Source organism: Chiloscyllium plagiosum, unplaced genomic scaffold, assembly GCF_037043375.1.
Source record: "Chiloscyllium plagiosum isolate Xiang-an unplaced genomic scaffold, Cpla_swu_hap1 HiC_scaffold_44, whole genome shotgun sequence".
Classification (NCBI taxonomy): domain Eukaryota; kingdom Metazoa; phylum Chordata; class Chondrichthyes; order Orectolobiformes; family Hemiscylliidae; genus Chiloscyllium; species Chiloscyllium plagiosum.
The window spans coordinates 4,086,426-4,102,097 of NW_028270182.1; the positions used below are offsets into that span (position 1 = coordinate 4,086,426).

A 15,672-nucleotide genomic window follows, 5' to 3' on the forward strand; every position below is an offset into this window, starting at 1 on the left:
CAGTTTGGCAGATTGGTTTCTTGATTAGAGTGGTGCTGGAAACATACAGCAGGTCAGGCAGCATCCGAGGAGCAGGAAAATCGACGTTTCGGGCAAAAGCCCTTCATCTGGAATAGAGGCAGGATGCCTGCAGAGTGGAGAGATAAATGAGGGTGGGGGTGGGTTGTTGGGGGGGAGCGTGGACCTGACCAGGTAGTCACAGAGTTTCTCAAACATCAAAAACAGAATTCATACTCTCAACAAACAGTATTTCAATGCCATCTCAAACATCAAAAACTCCGTGACCACCCTCCCATCCTGGCACCTTCCCCTGCCTCTGCAGGAATTGCAAAACCTGCGCCCACACCTCCATCCAAGGCCTTAAAGGAGCCTTCCACATCCATCAAAGTTTCACCTGCACTTCCACACGTCTTTTACTGTATCCGTTGCTCCCGATGCAATCGCCTCTACATTGGGGAGACTGGACACCTCCTAGCAGAGCGCTTCAGGCAACATCTCCAGGACACCCATACCAATCAACCCCACCGCCCTGTGGCCCAACATTTCAACTCCCCCTCCCACTCTGCCGAGGACATGCAGGTTCTGGGCCTCCTCCATCACCACTCCCTCACAACCCAATGCCTGGAGGAAGAACGCCTCATCTTCCGCCTCGGAACACTTCAACCCCAGGGCATCAATGTGGGCTTTACCAGTTTCCTCATTTCCGCCCCCCCCCCACCTTACCCCAGTTCCAACCTTCCAGCTCAGCATCGTCCCCATGACCTGTCCTACCTGCCTATCTCCCTTCCCACCTATCCGCTCCGACCTATCACCTCCATCCCCACCCCCACGCACCTATTGTACTCTATGCTACTTTCTCCCCACCCCCACCCCTCTCTCATTTACCTCTCCACTCTGCAGGCTCTCTGCCTCTATTCCTGATGATGGGCTTTTGCCTGAAACGATTTTCCTGTTCCTCGGATGCTGCCTGACCTGCTGTGCCTTTCCAGCACCACTCTAATCTAGGCTCTGAGTTTCAGCATCTGTAGTCCTTGTTTTTAACTTCCAGATTGGTTTCTTGCTGACTTTGGCATGAATAATGTGAAAGAGGAGATGGAGAGCAACACAGCTACATCTTGTGTGTTTATACACCTTCACTGGACGGGTGTTGTCATAGAGTCATAGATTGTCAGATAGATAATTGACACTGAGCCACATAGATTAGGTAGGATGGGGCACAGAGATTGTGGGTTCTCTAATGCTGAAGGTGGTGGTTATGGAGATGGCAGGCTGTGGGGTGGGATGGTACAGGCTGAGCGGTGACTTTACTGAGGTTTATAAAATCATGAGGGGCATGGATAGGGTAAACAGTCTCTTCCCTAGGGTGGGGGAGTCCAGAACTAGAGGGCATAGGTTTAGGGTGAGAAGAGAAATATATAAAAGAGACCTAAGGGGCAACTTTTTCGCACAGAGGGTGGTACGTGTATGGAATGGGCTGCCAGAGGAAGTGGTGGAGGCTGGTACAATTCCAGCATTTAAAAGGCATCTGGATGGGTATATGAATAGGAAGGGTTTGAAGGGATATGGGCTGGATGCTGGCACGTGGGACTAGATTAGGTTAGGATATCTGGTCAGCATGGACGGGTTGGACCGAAGGGTCTGTTTCTGTGCTGTACATCTCTCTGACTCTGAATAACATGCAGAGTCGCCTGACAGCCGCAGCTGAACTCATGAAGCAGTTAGAGGGTGAAAACTGATCTGAGCTTTACTTTGTCCTTTTCTCAGGTCAGGATAAAGTGTAGCTTTCTCTACTTGAATGCAGCTGATTTTAATCCAAGTTATCAGAATGGTGTGGGTGAAATTCCTATGTTTAGTGGGTTCTGCAGGCAGGTTAGGAACATGAATGTATCCTGTATTGGTCTTGTTTCGGCTGCAGCATGCAGTCAATGCTGCTTACGTTGGAGTGAGGTACCAGAGGGATCTTTTAGAATTGTGACATGAAGTGGGAGAGTATAAAATCTATACTAAAATCCACAATTTCTCACCTCCAGGTGGCTATGAAGTATGCGAGATAACGCCCAAGGACGGAAGCACCAGCAGCAGATTGACCTCACACATCCCATCCCATTGTCCTCCAAACAAGAGTGACCATCCCTCCGCAGGGAGATGGAGTTCCAAGGTAGGAGTGAGAAGTCTCCATCGATTGAGGGCTGGTTCCGGGAACACAAGGGATACAGTGCTTCAAATTCAGCGGAGGGGAGGGTGCAGAAGGATGGCAGCCCCTCCTCAGCCAATCTCAGCACCTGCAACAACCTGTCGAGAAAGAGGAAAGCGGTCTTTGAAGTGCTGTCGGAAAAGGCCGTGAGCGACTGGGGGTTGGCATCCGACTGGGAAGTGGCAGGGTGCAGTGTTCCCTTTCAGAAGACCATGGACTCTAGGGTTAGTTCCAATCAGTCAGACAGGAAGTGTACCTTCTCCAACAATGGCGCAGCTTGTGGTCTGTTTGCTGCGGCTGGAGCTGCAGACCAACAAGGGACCCTGCTGAGCAGGTGCAGGGCTACACCAGCCACTAAATCCTGCAGAGGCCTGAAGCGGCGGCGGTTTCGGAAAAGGTGGAAGTTGATGCAGGCCTTCCAGATGCTCCTGTATCGCCGGATTTCCCCGCTGACATTCCACTGGAGGGTCTGGAACCTGTTCAGGAAGAGACGTGCATCTCGTCTTCATGGAGCCAAGCACAGCCTATCCACTGCTCAGCAGTCAGTGAACGAGCCATCAGAGAATGCTCAGGAGTGGGAATCACATGCAAAGTGCCTGGAGGCAGGTGAGATGTTCAGACCCAGGGTGGCTCCTGACTTTGTGCCGGAAATGATGTGCTCAGAGAGTCACCGGGCCCCCCGTTCACTGGAAGGCAGTAGCAACAACATGTGGTTGAAGTCTGGTAGCAGAAGCCCCACCATGAGGCTGCAGGGTCTGTCCTCTGGCAATTGTCAATCCTGGCCCAAGGACTTCCGGCTCCCAAACCAAGGGAGCGCCTCGGAGAACGCCAGCAGCTCGATGACATTGTCAGTACCACCCGCCTCGTTCAGGGGCAGTGCTTCGGCTGACCTTTCAGAGAAGCCAAAGGAGGGTTTAGGCACGTTGGCACAGAGCAACAGCCACACGGTTTCCAGAGCTGGCCTGCCACTGGCTGGCATTGACCATGGAGAAAACGCTCACCAAGGCACGAGGTTGCTGGGAAAGCTGTTCCTGGACCGAGATCATCCCTTGTATTCCCGGTACGTGGCCCGGTCCAAGGAAGCCCTTCACATTTGTCGAGATGAGGCTGCTGGAGACACTTTGAGTCATGGCTCGATTAACCTCGGTGCTCAGGAGCAAGCGCGAGGACATCTATCCAGCCGGACAAAGCCAGAGGAGGCTGACCTCTCTGTTGGCCAGACACCGTTTGGTGGCGTTGGAGGTAACTGCGGGTTTGGCAAAGTTGTTTAAACCTCTCGAATCGTGCGGTGGGGACGTGTGCGCTGTACTGAACAGGAGGTACAAACACTAAGCTTGACTTGCTGCCCATGAATTTGTGTCTGAAATTGGAGGGTTTATGTAGAACTTGCAGCACAGAAATGGGCCATTCAGCTCAACTGCTCTGTGCTAGTCTGGCTAAGTTTGTTCCCACTCCTGCTTATCTCATCAATTAACAAATCTTTAGATTCCTTTCTCCCTCACATGCTTATCCAATTTCCTTTCAATGTGAAATCAAACTGAGAGCTGTGGGTGCTGGAAATCTGAAACAAATTGCTGGAGAGACTGATGTAGGTTTGGCAGCATCTGTGGTGAGAGAAAGCAGAATTAATGATAGTTAACAAAGAAAGGGTCACTGGATTTGAAATGTTAACTCTGCTTCTCTCTGATTCTCCACAGGCGCTGCCAGACCTGCTGAGTTTGTCCAGCAATTTCTGTTTTCATTCCCTTAAATGTATTTATGCCATAGGGGTGGCATGGTGGCTCAGTGGTTAGCACGGCTGCCTCACAGCGCTAGGGACCTGAATTCAATCCCCACCTCAGGCGACTGTCTGTGTGGAGTTTGTACATTCTCCCCGTGTCTGCGTGGGTTTCCTCCAGGTGCTTCGGTTTCTTCCCACTGTCCAAAAATGTCCAGGTTAGGGTGGATTGGCCATGGGAAATTGCCCATAGTGTCCAGGTGGATTGACCATGGGAAATGCACGGTTACAGGGATAGGGTAGGGGAGTGGGTCTGGCTGGGGTGATTTTTGGAGGGTTGGTGTGGAATTGATTGGCCAAATGGTCTGCTTCCACACTGTAAACCAATTAATAAAACAATAAATATCCTCAAGTACTTCATTCCGTGGAAAAGATACAGTGCAGATGGAGATCATTCAGTTCATCAGCTGCTTTCTTTCCCTGCCTGCAAACTTTTTCTTTTCAAATAATTATTCCAATTCCTTTTACCAATGGAATCTCTGTCCGTCACACTGTTAGGCTCTGTACTGCATCCTTCCCTAGAATAGTTTGGGATGGATCACAAATCCTGCTACCCTCATGTTGCTGCTGGGCCCTTTGTCTTTCACCTAAAATCTGTGTCCTTCTGATCGGGGTCAGTTTCTCCCGATTGAATCTGTCCAGCCCCTCCCTGTTGAATCTGCCCGTACCCATCATGATTTTGAACAGCTCAATCAAATCACCCCTGCACTCTCTCAGCTGAAGAGTGCCAGATTGTAACCTCGTAACTGAGTGTCCTTGTCCCTGCAATGCTTCATGTGAATCTTCTGTGTACCCTGTCACCCAAGGTACACAAAAGTACACACCACCCAGAAAAAGATGCGTACTCCAAACTGCTGCACAAGTGTTTCATAAAGATCCTCAGTAACTTGTGCCCCATTCCTACATTCACAAAATGCCTTATTAACCACTTTCTGAACCTGTCCTGCTACCTTCACTAGAGCCCGACCATCACATTTATTACGTTCCTGGTATTCATAGTCCTCAGTGCCATCTGATCAAAGCTCCGATTATTTTTACCATTCACAATCTCAAAACATTTAAAGCGCTCACAATCTGCACTAGTCAGCGAAGTCACTGTCCTTTGTAAGCAGCAGTCAGGGTGTATTTGTGTGTGCTGGATATTTTGGAATTGGAGTCAGTGGGAAACTATAGCTTTGCAGTTGAATGTTTGATTATGTTCTCCACCTGGTTGTGACGAAGATGGTGCTGCTTTTCTCTCCCCGGTTGGCACAAAGGTGGGTGCTGGTCAAGCTGAGATCTCCATTCCTGGCACCAAGAACCTGGGAGAAAGTGAGGTCTGCAGATGCTGGAGATCAGAGCTGAAAATGTGTTGCTGGAAAAGCGCAGCAGGTCAGGCAGCATCCAAGGAGCAGGAGAATCTATGTTTCGGGCATGAGCCCTTCCTGAAGAAGGATGCTGCCTGAACTGCTGCGCTTTTCCAGCAACACATTTTCAACCAAGAACCTGGGGCCATTCAAGCTGCTCCTGGGCAGAGAAATGACAGGGTGAAGACCCCCTGATGAAACAGGTCTCACACATGGAGGGAGCTGTAATAACAGAAAAGCAGACAGTTGGGAACTGAGGCTGAATGAGAGGAGGATGATGTGGGGTGGGGTAAGGGAGGGGGGGAACTGCAGAGCATGTCATGTGAATGAGAGAAAAGTGATGAGGGAGGGTGTTAGAGGAGGGGTTGTGGATGAGGAGAGCGATGGAGGAAGGAGGTCTAGAGGGGAGGGGACAATGGGGAAAGGGAGTTTATGGATCGGGGGGGTCATTGGTGGGATGGTGGGCGATAGAGGTTTGGTGGTGGTGAGGAAGCTGTTGTTTGTGACAGAGGCAGGATTGGAATGGTTGACTGAGTGGTGACCTGAAAATAGTGATGGAGATGGACAGAGCTCATTCAAGGCTGTGTGCACGTAAGTAACAACGAGCCGGAGGCAGTGAGGGTATGACAAATGGGAATGTTTGAAATCAGTCAGCGAGGCCGTGTCAAAGTGATAATATCACTGGACAGGAATCCAGAGGCCCAGGATGCAATGGACATACGTGAAAACAGTGACACTTCAATTGTAGTCTTGATTGTTGGTGGACAATTAACTCGCTGGAGATGAAGTTTCCACAAATTGGGATTGTATTATAAACCTTCCCCCAATAGTCAGCGTAAAATTGAGAAACAAATTTGTAAGGAGATCTCGGTTATCTGTAGGAATAATAGGGTAGTTATGGTAGGGGATTTTAACTTCTCAAACATAGACTGGAACACCATGGTGTTAAGGGTTTAGATGGAGAGGAATTTGTTCCGTGTGTCCAAGGAAATGTTCTGATTCAGTGTGTACCTACTAGAGAAGGTGCAAAACTTGACCTACTCTTGGGAAATAAGACAGGGCAAGTGACTGAGGTGTCATGGGGGAGCACTTTGGGGCCAGCGACCATAATCCTATTGGTTTTAAAATAGTGATGGAAAAGGATAGACCGGATCTAAAAGTTGAAGTTCTAAACTGGAGGAAGGCCAATTTTGATGGTATTAGGCAAGAACTTTCAAAAGTTCATTGTGGACGGATGTTCACAGGTAAAGGGACGTCTGGAAAATGGGAAACCCTCAAAAATGAGATAACGAGAGTCCAGATTTATCCCCATTTATGCATTTCAATACATCCATATTACAGAAACTTCCTCCTCTGTAATATGGACATTTTCCAAGATGTCACCATCTATTTCCCTACATTTAAGCTGACTATTGGGAGAGGGTCTATAATACAATCCCAATTTGTGGAAACTTCATCTCCAGCGAGTTAATTGTCCACCAACAATCAAGTGTTTACTGTGGACATAGAAGATATAGAAAATGGGAAAATAGATGGTGACATCTTGCAAAATGTCCAGATTGCAGAGGAGGAAGTGCTGGATATCTTGAAATGCATGAAAGTGAATAAATCCCCAGAACCTGATCAGGTGTACCCTAGAACACTGTGGGAAGTTAGGGAAGTGATTGCTGGGAATCTTACTGAGAAATTTGTATCATCGATAGTCACAGGTGAGGTGCCTGAAGACTGGAGGTTGGCTAATGTGGTGCCACTATTTAAGAAGGGCGGTAAGGAAAAGCCAGGGAACTATAGACTGGTGAGCCTGACGTTAGGTAAGGGAGGTGGGCAAGTTGTTGGAAGGAATCCTGAGGGACAGGATTTACATGCATTTAGAAAGGCAAGGACTAATTAGAGATAGTCAACATGGCTTTGTGCCATGTCTCACAAACTTAATTGAGTTTTTTGAAGAAGTAGCAATGAGGATTGATGAGGGCAGTGCAGTGGACGTGATTTATATTAGCTTCAGTAAGATGATTGACAAGGTTCCTTATGGTAGATGGTTAGCAAGATTAGATAGATCTCACGGAATACAGGGAGAACTAACCATTTGGATGCAGAACTGGCTTGAAGGTAGAAGACAGAGGGTGGTGGTGGAGGGTTGTTTTTCAGACTGGAGGCCTGTGACCAGTGGAGTGCCACAAGGATCGGTGCTGGGTTTTCTTCGTTTATATAAATGATTTGGATGTGAACATAGGAGATATAGTTTGTTAGTTTGCAGATGACACCAAAATTGGAGGTGACAGTGAAGAAGGTTACCTCAGAGTACCATGGGATCTTGATCAGATGGAATTTAAGTTAGATATGTGCGAGGTGCTGCATTTTGGAAAGGTAAATCAGAGCAGGACTTATACACTTTATGGTAAGGTCCTAGAGAGTGTTGCTGAACAAAGAGACCTTGGAGTGCAGGTTTATAGCTCCTTTAAAATATAGTTGCAGATAGATAGGGTAGTGAAGAAGGTAGGAGAAAGTGAGGACTGCAGATGCTGGAGATCAGAGCTTAAAAATGTGTTGCTGGAAAAGCGCAGCAGGTCAGGCAGCATCAAAGGAACAGGAGAATCGACGTTTCGGGCATAAGCCCTTTAGGTAGTGAAGAAGGTGTTTGGTATGCTTTCACTACCAAAGGCAGATGCTGGAGAGTCAGAGTTGATAAAATGTGGCTCTGGTCAGGCAGAATCTGAGGAGCAAGAGAGTTGATGTTTCAGGTATTACCCTTCATCAGGACTGATCCTGCTTAGGCTTGAACCGCATATCAGCAAGAGAAGTGAGTTTCAGAGTTTGGGGCGGGGGGGGGGGGGGGGGGAATGATTGTTCTGACACCGAGGCCACATTTGACTGTGTGTGGTATTAAGGTGTCTCTGGTGGTGATGTGAATTGGGATGGGGAGTGGGAAGCTCTCTTCTGGCAGCACACTTACTAGTAAGATGGTAATAATGAATGTTGGGAGGTCATTCATCTCCGTGCAGGGCATCACTGTAGGAGTTTTATCATCATGTTAAAGAGAAGGATGTTTGTTGGTCACATCAGAATGTTGGACATCATTCATGATTCCTCTGAAGTGTAGCAGTCCTTGTCCAAATGCAACAAGATTTAGATGGCATCCAGTTTTGAACTAATAACCGGAAAGGAACCTTTATGGTACGCCAATGACTTTTTCAATGCGAGAGAGAATTCAAGCATTGCCCCATGACTTTCAGTGATGTACCATCGCTGAATTTCCCACCACTGTCAGTAGACTGTGATGACTACTGTATAAATACTGTGGTTACAAAAGCAGCTCAGAGACTGGGAATTCTTAAACGAGTTACTCACCTCTTGACCCGTTGACAAGGATCAAGACAAGAGTGCGATGGAATACTCCCCACTTGCCTGGATAAGTGCAGCTCCAACAACACTCAAGCTTGAAAACAAGACAAAGCAGCCCACTAGATGGAGTGCCAATCAAATGCATTCCACCATCACCAGTCACAGCAGGGTCATCTATCTCCAAGGTGCAGCAACTCACCAAGACATCTCCAACAGCATACACATGACCTCTGCCACCCAGAGAGAAAGGACAACTGGGGAGGAGCACCACCCCCTGCAAGTTCCATTCAGAGTTACTCCCCATTCCAACTTGGAAATATATCACTGCTCTTTCAATGTTGCTGGGCCAAACTCCCTGGCTGAGGACACTGAGAGTGTTCCTACAGCACATGGACTGTAGCGGTTCAAGAAGGCAGCTCACCCCCACCTTCTCAAGGAGCAACTAGGGACGGGCAAGAAATGATGACCCAACCAACAGTGCCCACATCCCATGAGTGAATAAAATAAACAATCTTGACAGAGTTCACAGGGGAAGGGGTATAGAAGAATGAAGGAGTACAGAGGGGTGTTTTTATAGCAATGTTCCTCTGAATTGTCCTGCTGTAATGTGGGTGCTGATTGCATGCATGGAGGAAGTGATGGTTTGCAGTCAGAGGCTGGGGTATATAAGAGAGGGTTGGGCATTGTACTTAACAAAGATGTCCACTGTGCAGAGTGTGGACTAATTCAGGATAAAGCTTACCTGTTCAGTATAGATCAGTACCGTTCCATTCAGAGCAGAGATTTCACTACCCTTTGGCTCACTGTGTTCTTGAAATGACTGCCCCTTTATTACAAATGTCTTTTCTCTACATACAAATACACTGTGGAAGTGGTAAATGACACAAGAACACAGGAATTAGGAGCCATTCAGCCTGATCCACCTTTCATTAGATCATGGTTGATCTGATAGTGATCTCAATTCCATTTTTCTATCGGACCTGAATAACCCTCTGACCAGCTGATTATACTCAATCCCCAACATCCCCTGCTCTCTGGGGTAGAGATTTCCACAGAAGAACAATCATCCAAGGGAAAGCAAGAATCTCCTCATCTCAGCTTTAAAAGGGAGACCCTGAACCTTGGAAGTGGAGCTTCTTGGTTCCCTGTTTTCACTAAGCATGCCCCTGCCAATGCCCTCAGCACCACCAGCATTTTAACTGTCTTTCAGCAGGTCACTTCTCATTCTTCGAAACTTAAACAAAATGGGTAGAGGCTCAACCTGATCAACCTTTGCTTGTAAGATCACCCTTTGACCCAGGGGTCATTTGAGTAAACCTCTGAACTGCTGCGAATGCAATTATGTCCTTTTTTAGGTGTAAGAAAATTGGATATAATACTCCAGATGTGGTCTCATTGCCTACTTTTATTTCCTATTCCCCTCTCAATAAAGGCAGCATTCCATTTGCTTTGCCAATCACTTACTGCACCTCCATACCAATTCTTTATGATTTGTACACCAAGACATTCAGATGATTGTGTACCGTAGAATTCTGCAGTTTCTCTCCATTCAGACAATATTCTTCTATTCTTCCCACCACCATGACTTACTCCACCTTCCCATGTCATGCCTCTCCCTCACAATTTGCTTAAAGTCCTCAATAGCGTCTTAGACTTGCCAGGATGTGGAGGTGCCAGTGTTGGACTGGGCTGGACAAAGTCAGAGGCTGTGGTGTCATGTGACTTCTGACCTTAAACTTGCCAGAACAGTGGTCCCATGTATAGATGAAATCCATTCCAATAGTACAGTTCAGGTTTTTCTGATACTGGTGACAGTGTCACATCAGCCTCCCAAACCAATCCCTGATCCACAGATTCACCTGCCTTCGTCTAATTTAGCCCATACCAGTTTGCTTGTGCCTCAAGTATTAATCCAGAGATTATTACCTTTGTGGTCCTGCTTCTTAACTGAGCAATGGGTACTGTTTATACTCTGAGCAGAACCTGTTTTGCAGGGCTTTCTGTGATGCTGCACCTGCATGGAGCTGCTGGTGCCTGCCCTTGCCACTGTGAGCTCCTCTCCGTTCCAAACCCTAGGCCTGAGCAGACACTGTCCCCTTCTGGCCTCCCGCTGTCCATTTCCTGTTTGGGTCAGTGTCTCATGTGGGCAACCCTTTCTTCTTGTGTGGTTGTAAACCTGTCTGCTGACTCTCTAGCTCAGCTCCCAGCTACAGTAACGATGCTTTGTTGAAGGCAGCTACTTTCAGCTGATTGTCAGTAACCTGCCAACGCTCAGCACTGTCCTGCCTGTGTAACGGAAAATTTGAATTTCAATGTCTAACCCTGACTTTTAATCTGAACTTAAATTGAAAAACATGATGTGGAGGTGCCGGTGTTGGCCTGGGGTGGACAAGGTCAGAAGTCACACGTCACCAGGTTATAATCCAACAGGTTAATTTGAAGTCCCAACCCTTTGGAGTGTAGTGCCTTCGAGGTGGAGTCCCTTCACCTGACAAAGGGACTACACTTCAAAAGCTTATGATTTCAGATAAACCCGTTGGACTGTCACCTGGTGTCATGTGACTTCTAAATTGAGAAAAACACCTTACAGAACTGTTAATGTGACCAAATGATGAGTTTCCATCTTTTTAGAGTCGTAGAGCTGTACAGCAGGGAAACAGACCCTTCAGTCCAACTCATCTATTCTGGCCAGATATCTTAAAATAATCTCATCTCATTTATCAGCACTTGGCCCATATCCCGCTAAATCCTTCCTATTCATAGACCCATCCAGATCCCTTTTAAATGTTGTCATTGTACCAGCCTCCATCACTTAATCTGGCAGCTCATTCCATACACGTACCACCCTCTGTGTGAAAAGTTTGCCCCTTAGGTCCCCTCTAAATCTTTTCCCTTTCACCTTAAACCTATGCCGTCTAGTTTTGGACTCCCCACCCCTCTCCATGTCCCTCATAATTTTATAAACCTCTATAAAGTCACCCTTCAGCCTCTGGACTTAGTGGTTCTGTATCTGCGTCTCCTACCTGAGACGGTCTATTTCACAAAGGATCTTTACAAACTGTGGGAATTTTTGCTCTTTGTGGCTGGCTGTATTTAAGCTCCTGTTTTGGAATTAAAATCACATCATCAATGTGTTTAACCTATTGCATTCTCTAGTTTGGCCATGGTTTGTTTCACCACAGCTGATCTTACTTGTTCTGACCTTTGGAATAATGTTGCAGATATGCTGGGAGTAAACGGTCACCCCCTGAGTGACCCGGATGAAATGCTCCCCTCAGACGGTGGCGCTGAATGCCAGCGGGTGGTCAGAGAGGATGATGGCATCGTCATCAGTCATGTGTGCAGCATTGGCTCACAGATGGTGGAGCAGCTGTTTGGCAGCGAGGACGACAGCAGGGAGGGCAGCTCAGCGAGTCTCAGCAAGCACAAGTGTGAGTCTGATAGCCAAGCAGGTGGTACCGGAGAATCAGAGACTGATGGAGCTGCCATAGGGCAGCAGTGCAAGACCAGTGACCGAGCCAGTGTGAACCATGTGTCGGCAATGAGCAATGAACACATAGCTTGCATTCACGGTAAGGAACCCATTCTCGGTTGGTCAGAGAATGTGACTCTCGCTGTAGCTTGGCCACCCCACAATCTGTTAACATTGGTGGCCGCTCCTTGGGGAATTCAGGATTTGGGAATATTTGTTCTTTTTGGGATTCCCCTGCTCAGAGGATTGGGTTGGTGGGAAAGACTTGGAGAGGGGCACAGGGTCATGACTTCTGTCTTCAATCCCCACCCCACAGGGTGTGTGTTTTAGAAACCAGCCTTGCTGACCAAGAGGGTTTTACTCTTTGGTCACGGTCGGCGCTGATGTGGGTTAATGTGGGCCTCAAGTCAGAGTTCCTTTCTCCAGGGTTTATCCAGCTGATGGTAAGACTGGGCTTGATCTTTACTTGGTGCTTCATTGCTTGTGCATACTCACTGTGTTCAGTTGTCCTTGGAAGCCCCAGGAGAGAGGGAGGTGAAGCCACAGGCCTCAATGTTTTGTGAGTGGAGCTTCGAGGTGCACTGATGGTGACCTTCCTTTCCAGGGCTTCTAGATGAGTATATCCAAACCTATGGCAGCTTGATACCCCTGAACACTGATGATGTGATTGAGAAGCTCCAGGCTGTTTTTGAAGAAGATTTCTCAACCCCACACAGGTATACTTGAGACATTAATTTTACCACCTTGGAGGTAGACTAATATCAGGTGACTTGAAGGGAACTTTGGGTTAAATGACAGAATGGTGGTTTATTGAGTTGGCTTTGTTATCCCCCATCACATTTTCTTTGGGCACTCCACCCTTTACCTTTGCATTCGTTCACCACATGGCTCCCTGTTCCTCTGCTGTTTTGTCCCCCTCTCTCCTCTTTAAGCATCCCTTTTCAGAGCACTGGCTCATTGCTGATTGATTTATTGTTGTCACATGTGCCAAGATACAGTGAAAAGTGTTATGTGTACTTTACAGGCAGATCACACCATACAAACTGCAGTACAGTGTTACAGCTGCACACAAGGTGCTGAGACAGAGATCAGCATTAACATTTGACAGGTCCATTCAAAAGTGATAACAGCTGGGAAGGAGCTGTTCTTGAATCTATTTATAATATATTCAAACCTTTGTATCTTCTGCCGACAGAAGAGGGGTGCAAGAGAGTATAACTGGGATGGGAAGAGTCTTTGATTTCCCGAGACAGTGGGAAGTATAGATGAAGTCAATGGATGGAATGTTCCTCACGGGTTAAAAAGTGGGACCAAAAATGGTAATTTCACTTAATCACAATTTCTTGCAGGGTAACACACTGGACACAGATGGATCAGGGGAAATGATGAGTTTGATTCCCTGTCGGTTAAGTTAGATGCTCTCAGGCAGGGAATACAGTTTTCCATGAGTTAGAGTCATGAAGATGTACAGCATGGAAACAGACCCTTCGGTCCAGCTCATCCATGCCAACCAGATATCACAACCCAACCTAGCCCCACCTGCCAGCACCCGGCCCATATCCCTCCAAACCCTTCCTATTCATATACCCATCCTGATGCCTTTTAAATGTTGTAATTGTACCAGCCTCCACCACTTCCTCTGGCAGCTCATTCCATACACGTACCACCCTCTGTGTGAAAATGTTGCCGCTTAGGTCTCTTTTATATCTTTCCCTGCTCACCCTAAACCTATGCCCTCTAGTTCTGGACTCCCCACCTCAGGGAAAAGACCTTGTCTATTTAGCCTATCCATGCCCCTCATGATTTTATAAACCTCTATAAAGTCATCCCTCAGCCTAATCAACCTCTCCCTGTAGCTCAAACCCTCCAACCCTGGCAACATCCTTGTAAATCTTTTCTGAACCCTTTCAAGTTTGACAACATCCTTCCGATAGGAAGAACACCAGAACTGCACGTAATATTGCAAAAGTGACCTAACCAATGTCCTGTACAGCCGCAACATTATCTTCCAACTCCTGTACTCAATACTCTGACCAATAAAGGAAAGCATACCAAACGCCTTCTTCACTATCCTACCTACCTATGACTCCACTTTCAAGGTGCTACGAACCTGCACTCCAAGGTCTCTTTGTTCAGCAACACTCCCCAGGACCTTACCATTAAGTGTATAAGTCCTGCTAAGATTTGCTTTCCCAAAATGCAGCACCTCAAATTTATCTAAATTAAACTCCATCTGCCACTTCTCAGCCCATTGGCCCATCTGGTCCAGATCCTGTTGTAATCTGAGGGAACCTTCTTCGTTGTCCACTGCACCTCCAATTTTGGTGTCATCAGCAAACTTACTAACTGTACCTCTTATGCTCACATCCAAATCATTTATATAAATAAATATAAATAGTGGACCCAGCACTGGTCCTTGTGATACTCCACTGGTCACAGGCCTCCAGTCTGAAAATCCCTCCACCATCACTCTCTGTCTTCTACCTTCAAGCCAGTTCTGTATCCAAATGGCTAGTTCTCCCTGTATTCCATGAGATCGAACCTTGCTAACCAGTCTCCCATGGGGAACCTTGTCCAACACCTTACTAAAGTCAATATAGATCATGTCTAGCGCTCTGCCCTCATCAGTCCTCTTTGTTACTTTTTCAAAAAGCTCAATCAAGTTTGTGAGACATGATTTCCCACGCACAAAGCCATGTTGACTATCCCTAATTATTACTCTCACTTCCAAATACATGTACATCCTGTCCCTCAGGATTCCCTCCAACAACTTGCCCACCACCGACGTCAGGCTCACTGGTCGATAGTTCCCTAGTTTGTCCTTACCACCCTTCTTAAATAGTGACACCACCTTTGCCAACCTCCAGTCTTCTGGCACCTCACCTGTGACTATCGATGGTACAAATATCTTAGCAAGGTTCCCAGAAATCACTTCCCTAGTTTCCCACAGAATTATAGGATACAACTGATTAGGTCCTGAGGATTTGTCCATTTTTATGCGTTTCAAGACATCCAGCACTTCCTCTTCTGTAATATGAACAACTTGCAAGATGTCACCATCTATTTCCCTACAGTCTATATCTTTCATGTTCTTTTCCACAGTAAACACTGATGCAAAATACTCATTTAGTATCTCCCCCATTTCGTGTGTTTCCACACAAAGGCCGCCTTGCTGATCTTTAAGGGGCCCTATTCTCTCCCTAGTTACCTTTTTGTCCTTAATATATTTGTAAAAACCCTTTGGATTCTCCTTAATTCTATTTGCCAAAGCTATCTCATGTCCCCGTTTTGCCCTCCTGATTTCCCTCTTAAGTATACTCCTACTGCCTTTATACTCTTCTAAGGATTCACTCGATCTATCCTGCCTATACCTGACATATGCTTCCTTCTTTTTCTTAACCAAACCTTCAATTTCTTTAATCATCCACCATTCCCAAAACCTACCAGCCTTCCCTTTCACCTTGACAGGAATATACTTTCTCTGGATTCTCGTTTTCTCATTTCTGAAGGCTTCCCATTTTCCAGCCGTCCCTTTACCTGC

The 15,672-nt window shown here is 46.9% G+C and overlaps 1 protein-coding gene across 1 annotated transcript in view; it reads left to right on the forward strand.

The window, feature by feature from the left end:
* The first annotated feature begins 1,859 nt into the window (after positions 1–1,859).
* LOC122544283 (uncharacterized) overlaps positions 1,860–15,672 on the forward strand; it is a 37,521-nt gene continuing 23,708 nt past the window's right edge. The window contains exons 1-3 of the mRNA XM_043683360.2: positions 1,860–3,436; positions 11,881–12,231; positions 12,736–12,847. Coding sequence (XP_043539295.2) covers positions 2,146–3,436; positions 11,881–12,231; positions 12,736–12,847 — 1,754 coding nt within the window. The 5' untranslated portion in view covers positions 1,860–2,145. The remainder of the gene's footprint in view (positions 3,437–11,880; positions 12,232–12,735; positions 12,848–15,672) is intronic.